At 43.6% G+C, this 14,083-nt stretch overlaps 1 protein-coding gene across 1 annotated transcript in view; it reads left to right on the forward strand.

Moving 5' to 3' along the window:
* The window catches only part of LOC149457619 (uncharacterized), a 43,904-nt gene that overhangs the window by 14,024 nt on the left and 15,797 nt on the right, over positions 1-14,083 (forward strand). The window contains exons 5-6 of the mRNA XM_089683476.1: positions 7,007-7,289; positions 9,395-9,571. Coding sequence (XP_089539602.1) covers positions 7,007-7,289; positions 9,395-9,571 — 460 coding nt within the window. The remainder of the gene's footprint in view (positions 1-7,006; positions 7,290-9,394; positions 9,572-14,083) is intronic.

Below are 14,083 nucleotides of genomic sequence, written 5' to 3' on the forward strand. Positions count from 1 at the left end.
ATATTAAAAATGGATTTGAGAAACAGGGTGTCTCTAGACATTTCAAGATGAAACATATTAAGGTTCCCAGTTTGCTAAGGCTTTATGGCATGGAAAAAATGATTAATCATTGGAGGGGGAGTGATATGTTGAAGGAAGTGTCTAAAAGGGAGACCTTTTGGATTTTTTAGTTTTGGACTTTAGGTCCACATGGGTTAAATATAGATTTGGATTTAAATAGTTTTAAACAAACGTTTGAGGACTATAGAATAATTTTTGGATTAGTTGAAAGGATGGAGGTCTCCTTTGGAGGTGTATGGCGCCCTTTAAATCAGCCACCATTTGTGGATATGGAATACATGTGGTTTGTCAGGTTATAAATATTATTTTTTATATACAATACTTATTTCTGACTCGGATCTTATAGGAGCTTACTGGGTTTGAATAAGCTTTTTGTATTGAGTTTATTGTACATGCTTTTATATGTACTATGCGGAGAGCGGTTACTATGACCACGATCCAGCACACTATAAATATTACGTGTGAGGTGATGTACGTCCTTCTGCTTCCAGTGCGGGTCAAATGACAAAACGTGTAGGACGGGGCCAAGAGGGGACGTCACCACGCTCGGCATTGTTGTCTCGCAGTAGTCGCTCCACACGACTGGGGATAACAGTACTCACAATTCATGTCAGTTTCACTTGTGTTCATGCCTGTGTCAGTGGAGGCATGGAACATTGTAAGTGCATATGTTTTGCAGTCTTAATAAACTTTTTATATAGTTTTAAGCTATGGAGGCTCCTTTCCCCCTTTATTTCCTGTGAGTTGTATATCAATTTAACCTCCCTAGCGGTCTGATGATGTCCATATTTCTGTGCTCAAAGCGGTACATTTTTTTGCATGGAAATATGTATTTTTTTATTGTAGGCCTGTAATTTTTAGGAATAACTCACTGAAATCTGTCCGGACAAGAGTCTAGTAAACATCCCGGGGATGATAAAACTTGAAACACAAAAGCAAAGTCACAGAATCGTTTTCAGTGTCTGATGAGGAATTTCCCCCACCAATCATTATCACTCAATTCTGCAAGTGGTTCTGATTTACTATCGCTGTTCTCTAGCCGGTCTAAAACCGCGTCTGACCTAAAGGGACGCTTTTTGGACGCCATGGACGTTTCTCAGTTTCCAGGCAGAAAGAACAGTAAAAATGCAGGCAGGGCGCCGGACAAAGCACTCGAGACAAAATGTATGTGAAATGATTGGATACAGGAATGTTATACTATGTGATTTTAGTGTCCCCCGTATGTCCAGACGTTGCAGGGGACAGAACCCGGAGGACAGATGCCGGCATCGCCCGGAGGACATTGCCGGGGACACTGCAGGAGGGACATCGCCGGAGCGCAGGACAAGGTAAGTGAAGAAGAGATCCCGGAGCAACGCTGCAGTGTATTCCCGAGTGTAGCTCGGGGGGGTTACCGCTTGTGGTGCTGAAACTTTACCCCGAACTACACTCGGGAATACCGCCAGGGAGGTTACAAAGTCTTTGAAGATAGGATTACAGGCTACAGACTGTCACTCTCAGAGCAACAAGTGCTTATGCTGGTCTATAATTTCACCAGCATATCGCTCTGCTGCGTTCATCCAGTTTATCTGGTGGTGGATGGAGCACAATCTTTTTGGTGGTGTCTAGAGATGAGCGAATCGAACCAGGCGAACCGGAATTCGAGTCGAATTTCAGGAAATATTCGATTCGCGTCGAATCCGAAATTTTGCCTACTTCGGGTGCGCGAATCGAATATTTCCCGATCAGCCGGCAAAAGTGTCCCTGCAGTGAGCTCCGCTATTTCTGACAGTTCTCTGACAGAAGGAACACATGTAAAGCGGTTGAAACATTGTATCTATTAGTTTCCATTTAGGATACAGATGTTTCAACCGCTGTACATGTGAAGAAGCTGTGAGAGAACTGTCAGAAATAGAGGAACTCTGCACATACACTTTTTGCCGGTTTGGAATTCTTATTTTCATCCTACTTCTTCTTCTTCTTCTACTTCTTCATCCTCATCCTCAGAAGAAGAAGAAGAGGATGAGGATGAAGAAGAAGAAGAAGAAGAAGTAGGATGAAAATAAGAATAATTCCAAGCCGGCAAAAAGTGTATGTGCAGAGCTCCTCTAAGTGTATCTGCAGAGCTCCTTTAAGTGTATCTGCAGAGCTCCTCTAAGTGTATCTGCAGAATAGAGGAACTCTGCACATACACTTTTTGCATGGAGGGAATGTCCCAGAACTGTCAGAAATAGACTATTTATGACAGTTCTGGGACATTCCTTCCATACAGCGGTTGAAACATTGTATCTATTTGTTTCCATAAATGGATCCATTTATGGAAACAAATAGATACAATGTTTCAACCGCTGTATGGAAGGACAGTCCCAGAACTGTCATTAATAGTCTGTTTCTGACAGTTCTATGACATTCCCTCCATACAGCGGTTGAAACCGCTGTATGGAGTGAATGTCCCAGAACTGTCAGAAATAGACAGAAACTGTCACAGAACTGTCCTTTTTCTCATCCTTCTCCTTCTTCTCATCCTTCTCCTTCTTCTCATCCTTCTCCTTCTTCTCATCCTTCTCCTTCTTCTCATCCTTCTCCTTCTTCTCATCCTTCTTCTCATCCTTCTCCTCATCCTTCTCCTTCTTCTCATCCTTCTCCTTCTTCTCATCCTTCTCCTTCTTCTCATCCTTCTCCTTCTTCTCATCCTTCTCCTTCTCCTTCTTCTCATCCTTCTCCTTCTCCTTCTCCTTCTTCTCATCCTTCTCCTTCTCCTTCTTCTCATCCTTCTCCTTCTCCTTCTTCTCATCCTTCTCCATCTTCTCATCCTTCTCCTTCTCCTTCTTCTCATCCTTCTCCTTCTGCTTCTCCTTCTCCTTCTCCTTCTTCTCATCCTTCTCCTTCTTCTCATCCTTCTCCTTCTTCTCATCCTTCTCCTTCTTCTCATCCTTCTCCTTCTCCTTCTTCTCATCCTTCTCCTTCTTCTCATCCTTCTTCTCATCCTTCTCCTTCTTCTCATCCTTCTTCTCATCCTTCTCCTTCTTCTCATCCTTCTCCTTCTTCTCATCCTTCTCCTTCTCCTTCTTCTCATCCTTCTCCTTCTCCTTCTTCTCATCCTTCTCCTTCTCCATCTTCTCATCCTTCTCCTTCTCCTTCTTCTCATCCTTCTCCTTCTCCTTCTCCTTCTTCTCATCCTTCTCCTTCTCCTTCTTCTCATCCTTCTCCTTCTCCTTCTTCTCATCCTTCTCCTTCTCCTTCTTCTCATCCTTCTCCTTCTCCTTCTTCTCATCCTTCTCCTTCTTCTCATCCTTCTCCTTCTTCTCATCCTTCTCCTTCTCCTTCTTCTCATCCTTCTCCTTCTCCTTCTTCTCATCCTTCTCCTTCTCCTTCTTCTCATCCTTCTCCTTCTTCTCATCCTTCTCCTTCTCCTTCTTCTCATCCTTCTCCTTCTTCTTCTTCTCATCCTTCTCCTTCTTCCCATCCTTCTTCTTCTTCTCATCCTTCTTCTTCTCATCCTTCTCCTTCTTCTCATCCTTCTTCTCATCCTTCTCCTTCTTCTCATCCTTCTTCTCATCCTTCTCCTTCTCCTTCTTCTCATCCTTCTCCTTCTTCTCATCCTTCTCCTTCTCCTTCTTCTCATCCTTCTCCTTCTTCTCATCCTTCTCCTTCTTCTCATCCTTCTCCTTCTCCTTCTTCTCATCCTTCTCCTTCTTCTCATCCTTCTCCTTCTTCTCATCCTTCTCCTTCTTCTCATCCTTCTCCTTCTCCTTCTTCTCATCCTTCTCCTTCTCCTTCTCCTTCCTCATCTCCAAGGGCATTTAAATTAAAGGTACAGTGTTCTGCACTAATTTAAAGGCTCTCTGAAGCCTAGAAACCCTTTTAATAAGTTAACTTCGTAGCGAAGAAATTCGCATCGAATCGAATTTCACACTGGAATTCGCCGAATCAGCCGAATCGAATTTTTGAGAAATTCGCTCATCTCTAGTGGTGTCATTGGTATAGCGCAGTGTTTCTCAACTCCAGTCCTCATGGACCCCCAACAGGTCATGTTTTCAGGATTTCCATTATTTTGCACAGGTGATTTGATCAGTTTCACTGCCTTAGTAATTACCACAGCTGTTTCATCTGAGAGAAATCCTGAAAACATGACCTGTTGGGGGTCCATGAGGACTGGAGTTGAGAAACACTGGTATAGCGGCACTTGCACAACTAATAAGCACTGCACAGATTGGATGGTCACAAGGAGTTATGTTGGACTTTGTGATGATGCCATGACGTTTATAGTCATTTAATGGACACATTTATTGTTCTATCTGATTGCACTAGCACTCTATAATTCATAAATGTGTTCTATATATTTTCAGTGTGATGAGATAGAACGTCATGTATCAGTCACAGATTACATTGCATTAGACCATATGTGTAGTGTCAGCTTTTTGAACAAAATTTGTTGCACATGCAAAAAAAACACACTTCAACATACAGTATATATATAGTGTTTATGTACAATTTCCGTGCATTAGGTGTAGCATGTTTGGGAAGTTCACTCATTTTGATGGGTTGCCCAACATGTGACAATAGCACAAAAGTAGTGCATGTAGATTTAAAAAATATGCCATAGTAAAAATGCATGAAACAGTCCTTTTTGGTACCATTAAGGATGATACTCACAGATGTGAATGATTACTTAAACCAATCACTATTCATGCCTTGATGGTGCTAAACAATGAAAGAGAAAAATTCCCAGCTCTACTTACCAACCAGCTTACAACCGATTGAATTGTTTGCGATAAAAACAGGGGTTTCGTTTGCACTCATTTGCAAATACATGCCTCAGCTGCAGAACCTCTTCATGGCACCCCAATATTCTGCAGTTCCTAGCTCTGTAACTTTTGAGACCTTCCATAGTAGAAGCACATGTATCATAATGGACAGACTGAGGGCAGGTGAGCCTGAGGGAGCCCACCTCTGCTTAAAGGAACATGGGGCTCACTGGACAGCCAGCATACAGCACAATGGCAGCCAAGGTGTCCAGGGCGCCCCCTCACCAGTTTAGCAACAGTACTAAGAAATGGCCACTGCCCTAATCCATACCTGGCCTTCACCGCAAGGAGCACATGGAGGGGTGATGCTTGTCAAACAATAAAAAGAAAAATTCCCAGCTCAACGTACCGACCAGCCTGCAACCAACCGAATTGTCCTGTCTAACAGTTTGCTCTACAAACAGGATTTTAGTTTGCACACATTTGCAAATACATGTGTAAGCTGCAGAGCCTCTTCACGGCACCCAATATTCTGCAGTCCTAACTCTATACATTTTGAGAGCCTCCATAGTAGAAGCACACGTATCATAATGGACAGACTGAGGGCAGGTGAGCCTGAGGGTGATGGTGATGGGAGAATCGTGCAGGAAATATAAACAAAAAATAAATGAGCGTGACCTGTGACCTGGAAAGAAAATAAAATACTTGGGGCCACGAAAATTCCTTTCTGTAGCAACATGAGGTAAAGTAGAAGGCTTATTTGGTTGAATTGAGAAATCAATGGTGGCACCATCACATTACAAAATGCACACATTTTCTGATTTTCTAAAGAAAAATTGTTCGGAATTTGACCCATGTATGGCCTACATTAGTCTGTTTATCTAGGCCGGGGGGAAGGCAACCTCAACACTCCAGCTGTTGTGGAACTACAAGTCCCATGAGACATTGCAAGACTCTGATAGCTACAGGTATGACTCCCAGAGACAGAAGGCTGATGGGATTTGTAGTTTTAGCACACCTGGAGTGCTGAGGCTGCCTACTCTGATCTAGTCAAACTAACTATCCCACAATTGTGAGTTGCTTATGAGAACACTTAAAGTCATAAACCAGCAATGTTTAGGGGGAATCAGTTCTGTTCCTGCACCTAGGGCTGTATATAAGTGGATACCACCTGTCCTCCTGTATGGGTCCAGGCCAGCAGGGGGGGCCAAGCAGCTGGGTCAGTTGGATGTAGTCAGGGAGGGTGACTGGCATTGTGTGGGGGGGCAATTCCCCCGTATGGCTCTCTCTGCTGCAACTGAAAGCTGGCTTCTCCTCTCCCTCCCACCACACCAATCACCCTCCCTGTGCACCATATGCTTCCCCCTACTGCCCAGGCCCCCGTGTGCCCCTCACCCCCACAGGGATGTCGGCTTCCCTCCTCTCCTTCCCACTGGCAGCTGCAAGCACACAATAGGTTCCTTCAGAATGGAGAGTGGGGGAAGGGTCTGGTAAATATGTCACATTTACCAGCTACTTCCTTTCCTGAATGAACTCAATGAGTGATCTGTTTCGATCACTCACAATGTTCATTCATAACTGAAGCATTGTAAACTGTGTTTATTTGGAAAGGTCCTTTCAGGTTGGCTGTATGGGACCCCATGGTTTCTAACAGCAGCCCTGCCCGCACCCGCAGCTGAATCACGCTGCACTTGTGAGATGCATGGGGCTACCATTCATTCTGAATGGCACTCCTACACATCTCATCCCACAGTCCAATTGTGGATGTGGGAACCACAGCGAAACCACATAATCAAAAAGACCATGTGGCTTCCCTGCAGCTGCATTTTCAAAAAAGGGAAACGAAGCACAGCAGCCCATTCAAATGAATGGCCTGCCTTGCCCGAGCAAATGTGGACTGAATGGACCGAATCAGAGTGTTACACTTAGCTGTGCGCCCTCTGTATGTTTTCCATATTACCAGTTGGAGATGTCCCAGGAACCTCTGCTGCCTGTTTTTCATATCATTTTTTAGTTCATTATAAGGTGCCAGACAATAATGATATCATGCTGCTTTCACACTGATACTGTTTCTTCCTCGGGTCTGTAGTAAGAGGATAGTTGAGTAACTGTATCCATTTATATTATTCAAACATTAACACTTTTTTTTCTTTTATTAAGTCAGGTGATACTGAGCATATAGTGACTCCAAAATCATTATATTTTTACTATCGTTTAAGCAAAGCCAATCACCACCTCCTTCATACAAGATCGGCATCTTCTCAAGGTCAGCAGAAAGTAATTACTCCTGGCTTATTGACAGTCTGAAGGCAGATGACCACATGGGGTCCCTTGACATCAAAGCAGTCTGCATAACGAATAATTATAAAATGTTCAGTTCAGCACTGCAAACATGCTGTTTCGCCATTCTGTATCACACAAAAAAGCAAGGAAGACTCAACATCACCAATGGTGAAAATTCCTTGTATGACAATGAACTCCAGGACATGGCAAATTTCCTTGGTGAGTGTTCATTACCTTAGGAAACATTTAAGAATTTTCACCTCTGAGTCATCCATATCTATCTAACCTTCAAGATATTTATCCAACCTTCAAAATATCTGTTCAACCTTCAAAATCTCTGTCTAACCTTCAAGAAGTCTGTCCAACATTCAAAATCTCTGTCCAATCTTCAAAATCTCTGTCCAACCTTCAAGATGTCTGTCCAAACTTCAAAATCTCTGCCCAGCCTTCAAAATCTCTGTCCAACCTTCAAAATCTCTCTCCAACATTCAAAATCTCTGTCTAACCTTCAAGATATCCAGGTCATTACAGCAGAGCTAAATTGTATATATTTTTTAATGCCAACACTCTACAATTGCAAGTTCAAAATTGTGCCTTCTTCCATACTTGGTCATTTTTGTTACCATTTGCATTACTGATATGTTATATTATCCATTATTATTATTATTATACAGGATTTATATAGGGTTTTGCTCAGTTTGCTCAGCTCTTTACAATATATCCATAGGCCGAGTTTAAGGTGGGGAAATAACGGTGGAGCTACCATCTAAAGGGAGTGATATAATAATCTCGTAGGAAGTTCTCTGTAGGGACTTCCTTGATTTTTTGTTAGAAATCAAACATGTAAAAGATGGATTTTCTTACTATCTAATCCTTTTTCTTCTGCTCTTTTATTGATCAATTGTTTTACTGAATCCAGCTGTCAATCAATGAGAAGGGAGTACAGAGGACAAGAATGGTTCTGTGCAGTGATAGTCTGTAATCTTTATGTATATATAGGAGCATCATGACTTACTACCATCAGCATATACAATCTAAATGGGAGAAACAAACAAACAAATGTCCGAGAGTCCAGAATTTTGAAATGTTAAAATTAGTCCACAGCAGGAAAACACAAAAGCAACAACACGTTTCAGGGATCAAACAAACTCCTGCTTCTTCAGGACTTGGGTTTAACTCCTAAGATGCCATAAGCACCAGGGATAGTTCATAATGGTGTGAAGGTTGAAGAACACCTTGAATCTGTATGACATTTGGGGGTTTATTTACTAAAGCTGGTTCACTCAGAATCTTGTGCACTTCTGCATAGAAACCAATCAGCTTCAAAGTTTTATTGCTAAAACTTAATTGAAAAAGCTGAGGTTAGAAGCTGATTGGCTGCCATGCAGAGGTGACCAAGATTCTGAGTGAACCAGCTTTAGTAAATCCCCCCCATGGTGTTCTGACCTCCAAAATGTATTGGATGTTTGGTGTTTTCCTGATGTGATCTAATTTTATCATGAATAGATCTGGGACACGTGGATGTTAGTTTGGCACTTTCCTTGATTGTATATATGGGGATTCTCAGCTCTGGGTTACCCCCCTCCCCAACAGATGTCTCTGTTTAGTGGAGAACAGCCAAACCAGAGCTATTGTGACCCGTGGTATTTTGGCTGACCGATATGACATATATTTGATTTATTGGCAAATAGACCGTGCACTTTGCACAGCAGTGCAGTTGCTCCAGGGCTTAGTAAATGAGCAGAAGCTCTGATGACTTCCATCATCCAATCACATGCCAGCAAAAATGCTGTTTTTTTATTTTCCGTGCCTGTGATTGGGTATTTTTTGTAAAGTGAAGCTTCTCCTCATGTACTAAGCTCTTGAACAACTGCATTTGTAAAGTGCACAGTCTGTTTGTCTTTAGTAAATCAGCCCACTGTATTCTAACTCCTGAAATGTGTTGGATGTTTGGTGTTTTCCTGCTGCACACTAATTTTATTATTAAAACACTTTAGACTTTTGTTTGGTGCTCTATTTTAGACTGCATATATGGGGGTTCCCGTCTCTGGGTTACCCCCCTTCCTAATGGGTACCCCTGTTTTGTGGAGAACTGCTAAACTAGAGCTATTGAGTCCGAGGATTATTTGAATGACCCACTGAAAATGGAATACCAGCGAGCCATCCTCACTTTTCTGTAGGCTACCATCTGTGATATTCCAGGGCTGGACCTATCCAATGTCCCAGATCAGGTGTCCCATTTTGTTCAGAACTGAGCTGCATGCTAATAACTTTGTTTTCTACTTCTTTCTGAATAGAATAAAACATTTGTTTCTTTATTGCAGGAAAAGAAAATGTGATTGTAGTAGCTGATGATTTGAACAGCAATGGGCCTGAAGATAAGGAACGGATTCTGAAATCCCAGCCCCATATTCATACCTTTGCTAACGATTTGTTCTTATTCAAGGAAAAGGAGAAACACAGAGAAAACCTGGAGAAAATAAGAGCAATCATACAGAGAAGTGAGTTTTCAGACATAAATCATTCATACTGTTTATATAAACCGATACATCCTACTGCCAGAATATCTCATCTGCTCTGTGATAGTGGAAAAAAAATACTGGAAGGGGTGAGTGCAGTGATTTCAGTGGGATTGATATTCCGTATATCTGCTCTCCCCGGATCCCGCATTCACTATATCCACTCTGTCTGGACCCCGCATTCACTATATCCACTCTGTCTGGACCCCGCATTCACTATATCCACTCTGTCTGGACCCCGCATTCACTATATCCACTCTGTCTGGACCCCGCATTCACTATATCCACTCTGTCTGGACCCCGCATTCACTATATCCACTCTCCCCGGACCCCGCATTCACTATATCCACTCTGTCTGGACCCCGCATTCACTATATCCGCTCTCCCCAGACCCCGCATTCACTATATCTGCTCTCCCCGGACCCCGCATTCACTATATCTGCTCTCCCCTGACCCCGCATTCACTATATCCGCTCTCCCCAGACCCTGTATTCACTATATCCGCTCTCCTTGGACCCCGCATTCACTATATCCGCTCTCCCCGGACCCCGCATTCACTATATCCGCTCTCCCCGGACCCCGCATTCACTATATCCGCTCTCCCCGGACCCCGCATTCACTATATCCGCTCTCCCCGGACCCCGGATTCACTATATCTGGTCTCCCCGGACCCCGCATTCACTATATCCGCTCTCCCCAGACCCCGCATTCACTATATCTGCTCTCCCCGGACCCCGCATTCACTATATCCGCTCTCCTCGGACCCCGCATTCACTACATCTGCTCTCCCCGGACCCCGCATTCACTATATCTGCTCTCCCCGGACCCCGCATTCACTATATCCACTCTCCCTGGACCCCGCATTCACTATATCTGCTCTCCCCGGACCCTGCATTCACTATATCCGCTCTCCCTGGACCCTGCACTCACTATATCAGGTCCCCCACAGTACACAGAACATGGAAGTGCAATTAGTTTAGTAAATATAAACTGCTAAATACCCTTTTCCATCAGTAGTATAGAGCAGTCTTGTGACTTTTATCAGTGTCCAGCAGAGCTTGTAGGAGGAGTTTTCATTCTGCTGTAGCAGGCCTCCCTGTTCTGCAGGGGTAAATACTCATTGAGTCTTTGGATGCAGGAATTGGCTGGTATTCTTACCTTTTCACTCATTTTAGCAGGCTTCCTCCGCATCATGCCACCATTCCCTAGAAGCCTCTTCTCTTTGGTGCTCCAGCCAGTGGCCATACTCCGACCTCATCATAGATAGTGCAGGACCTGTGGTCCTGCATTGTGTGTGACTACAGCAATAGCTGACCCTCAACCCGGCTCATCAAAGAGAAGAGTTGAGTGCTGGAAGCCTGTCAGAGTGAGGAATAGGATTACCAATACACCTTATTCCTCACCCAAAAAAACCTAATGAGCATTTATTCCTTGCCGTGTGCGCTCTCTGAATATTACTCTTTTATGAAAAAGCTCCCCCTATGACTACAAACACTGGGCAAGCTGAACCTTAAATCTTCACACAACATAGGTCTACACAGGACATCGAGAGCTGGACATTCCACTTACATCACCCCTAGTGGAACCCGGAACCACTAAGGTCTGACTTCTGTTTCCTGTGTCTTTTCTTCTTTCTTTTTTTTGCTTCCAATGAATTCACAACTCCTTTTCTGAACTCACCTCTACCTTGCATACCCTCTACACTACCTTTCTTGCATCCCTCTCCTGATCATCGGGAGCCCCGGGTAACATTTGACCTTTCCTTTGGACTCCCCTTGCCTCCCTTCCTTCTTTCCTGCCCTTTCTTCTGTATTTCTTCATTCCTAACTTAAACCTCGGCTTTCTCATTTGCCCCCCCCCCTCTGATTTCATCATTCCTTTGTTTTGGTAGATCTCCCTATTTCACAATCCCCTTCTCTTCCCCTTTTCCAACACCTTTCCCTCTATACACCCATTGCTTTTTCTATACTTTTATTCAGCCCCCGGTTACATATCTACGTTTATTACTTACACTTATCCTTATCGGTAGGCTGGTGGCAGATATTCAGGTGACATCAACAAACATCCTACGTACCCAGCATTAGAATTCCATCACTCATGCTATAACCTCATCTTCTCTCTCTAAATCTTCGTCTATAATCATTAACAACTTATCTTTCTCCCCTACATCTGCCCTCTTCTAACCACTTTTACACTTAGACCTCCCTATCTGCTCGGGTGCAGAAATCTTCCAGCCTGATGACACACAAAGTTTCTTAAGCACCGGGCATATCTATATCTATATTTTGTGATTGAAGAAAAATTTGATATAAACCTTCCAAAGTTGTTAAGATGTCATGTGCATGTCACATGTCCACTCGCCACCTTATCCTGTTTTTCTTCTGTGAAACCCATTAAATATTCTTTTAAAAAAAAAAAAGCTCCTCAATGGGTAAACTCACCTGAAAAAAGCACCTCAAGTGCTATGTAAACAGCATTAAAAGACAGGTGGCAGCATACAGAGAATATAGTTTGCCAGCCCAGCTTCGGTTCCTATACACGTTGCTCTCCTAGTCAGAGCTCCATCGGTTGGCTGCTGATAAAGCTCTGACTGGGAATGTAACACGTATAGTACTATACAGAGAGCACTATTTTTGGCCCCATTTTATTTTACATGCATACCTACTTGAGGTGGAGTAAAGTTGGTGAAAAGACAAAGGAGAACAGAAGTTCCATTTCCCGTGGCCAAATGTGCCTAAAAGCCCATGGTGGGGCAGTAAGCGCCTTGATTCATATTAAGGTGACATAAAGAAGGTGAGCGTTTTGGATGTGCAAGGGGTGGATGCATGTATCTCCTAGAGTTTTGAGGAACTGATGAGATTGTTATTTCAGCACATTAGCGATGGATTTTTACAGAAGCTTAAGAGGAGATTGTAGATGGGACTTTATGTTTTGTTGATTTTAATTACTTTATGTTATTTTTTTATGATTGTATTTTAGGTATTCCATAATTGTTGAGAGGTGTAGTGAAAAGCACTGGGTAATGTTCTAGCAGCAATCTTTTCGGGATATCACCACAGGACTGCGCTAATTGTCTTTTTGAGAAAAGTCTGTATGGAGGCCTGACTTAGGTGTAGCACTACCCAATTAGGAGTTGCTGAAGTTTTTGCCCCCCCCCCCCCCCCCAATAGTCCTGCACAGCCAGGCAACACACATTTTCCACAGAATTGCATTCCAGAGACAGTAAACAGTCCTGGAGCTTGGTTTTTAAGTTTTTTTAGGGGTAGTAAACTAGGATGTGGTTGAGGGGTTTATGGGATGCCCAAGGAACAGTAAACTGAGGACAATTTCCTGGCAACTATATACAAATCTTTACACAGCAAAAATGTTCTGGGAGAGCTCTCCAGTCTCTTCTGGTGTACCACCCCAACCCCCAGATAGTCCTTCTCTATCCAGCAATCTGATGGCTTTCTCTGGACAAAGGGATCCAGTATCTGCCACCTTAAAGGCACAGTCCATCTGGGGCTAGTCAGGTTTCCCAAACAAATGCCCTCTCCTTTCTCTCCAGTCCTGGGGGTGTAGAAGTACTCATTGTCCCTTTCTTGCAAGCTGTAGGTTGGTAGCTGCCTTCAGGCCTTCTGCTGGACTTTTCTTCCTTAGCTCCAAAGATGGTCCTCTTTCAGGGGCTGGTGTGTTTCAGCTTTCCTCTTGTCCAGGTCCCACCTGGAGGCAGGCCCCTTCCCACTGGGCCTCTCTCAGGCTCCACACTAGCCTCTTGCTCTCACATCTTCCACCCGAACTCCTGCTTCTGAGCAGGCTCAATCACACCTAAAGGCTACCCTGGCTCTATGCCAATCTTCCTGCTTGGGGATTGGCCAGTGTCCTCTAAGTGTGCAGGTCAGCATCTCCTCACCCCCACCCACTGCTTATAGAATCTTCTCCAAGATTTTAGACCAGGGGGAGGTTTCAGTGAACTGACTTGCAGGGCCTCTCATCCCTAACCCAAATTTGACCCTGCTGACTATTTCCCCTGGCTGCTGCTCAGCCCCTACATCTAAAAATTAGCAACTAGCTCTCCCTGGCTATCTAGAGGGGCACTACATGAGAAAAGCAGAACCCTTTTGGGATGAATTGCAACACACACTGGAGCTGTCTTGCTATCAGTGCTCAATATCACTAATGCTCTTGTGGCCTAATGGGAGCAAAGCTGACCAAAAATATTCCAGCCTCTAGTAGAAAGCCTTCCCAGAAGAACAAAAGTCATTATAGCCACAAAATGAGGACCAGTTCTTATTAATACCCCATAATGTGATATGGGACAAGCCAAAGGGTTGAAGGGTTGTTGAGTATGTTCTTCTGGAGACAGGGATAATGAATTAAGCCTGTTGATTTTTCATGCATGGGCAAAACACAATTTAACATTGTTACATCCTGTTCCTGCTCATCAACTTACACAGTGCTATCTGCACCCCAAGCCTGATTTTAATTAGCATGTCGCTATTTGGAATAGAAAAC

This window comes from Staurois parvus, unplaced genomic scaffold, assembly GCF_062004578.1.
Source record: "Staurois parvus isolate SC_StPar_1 unplaced genomic scaffold, SC_StPar_1.0 ptg000311l, whole genome shotgun sequence".
Lineage (NCBI taxonomy): Eukaryota > Metazoa > Chordata > Amphibia > Anura > Ranidae > Staurois > Staurois parvus.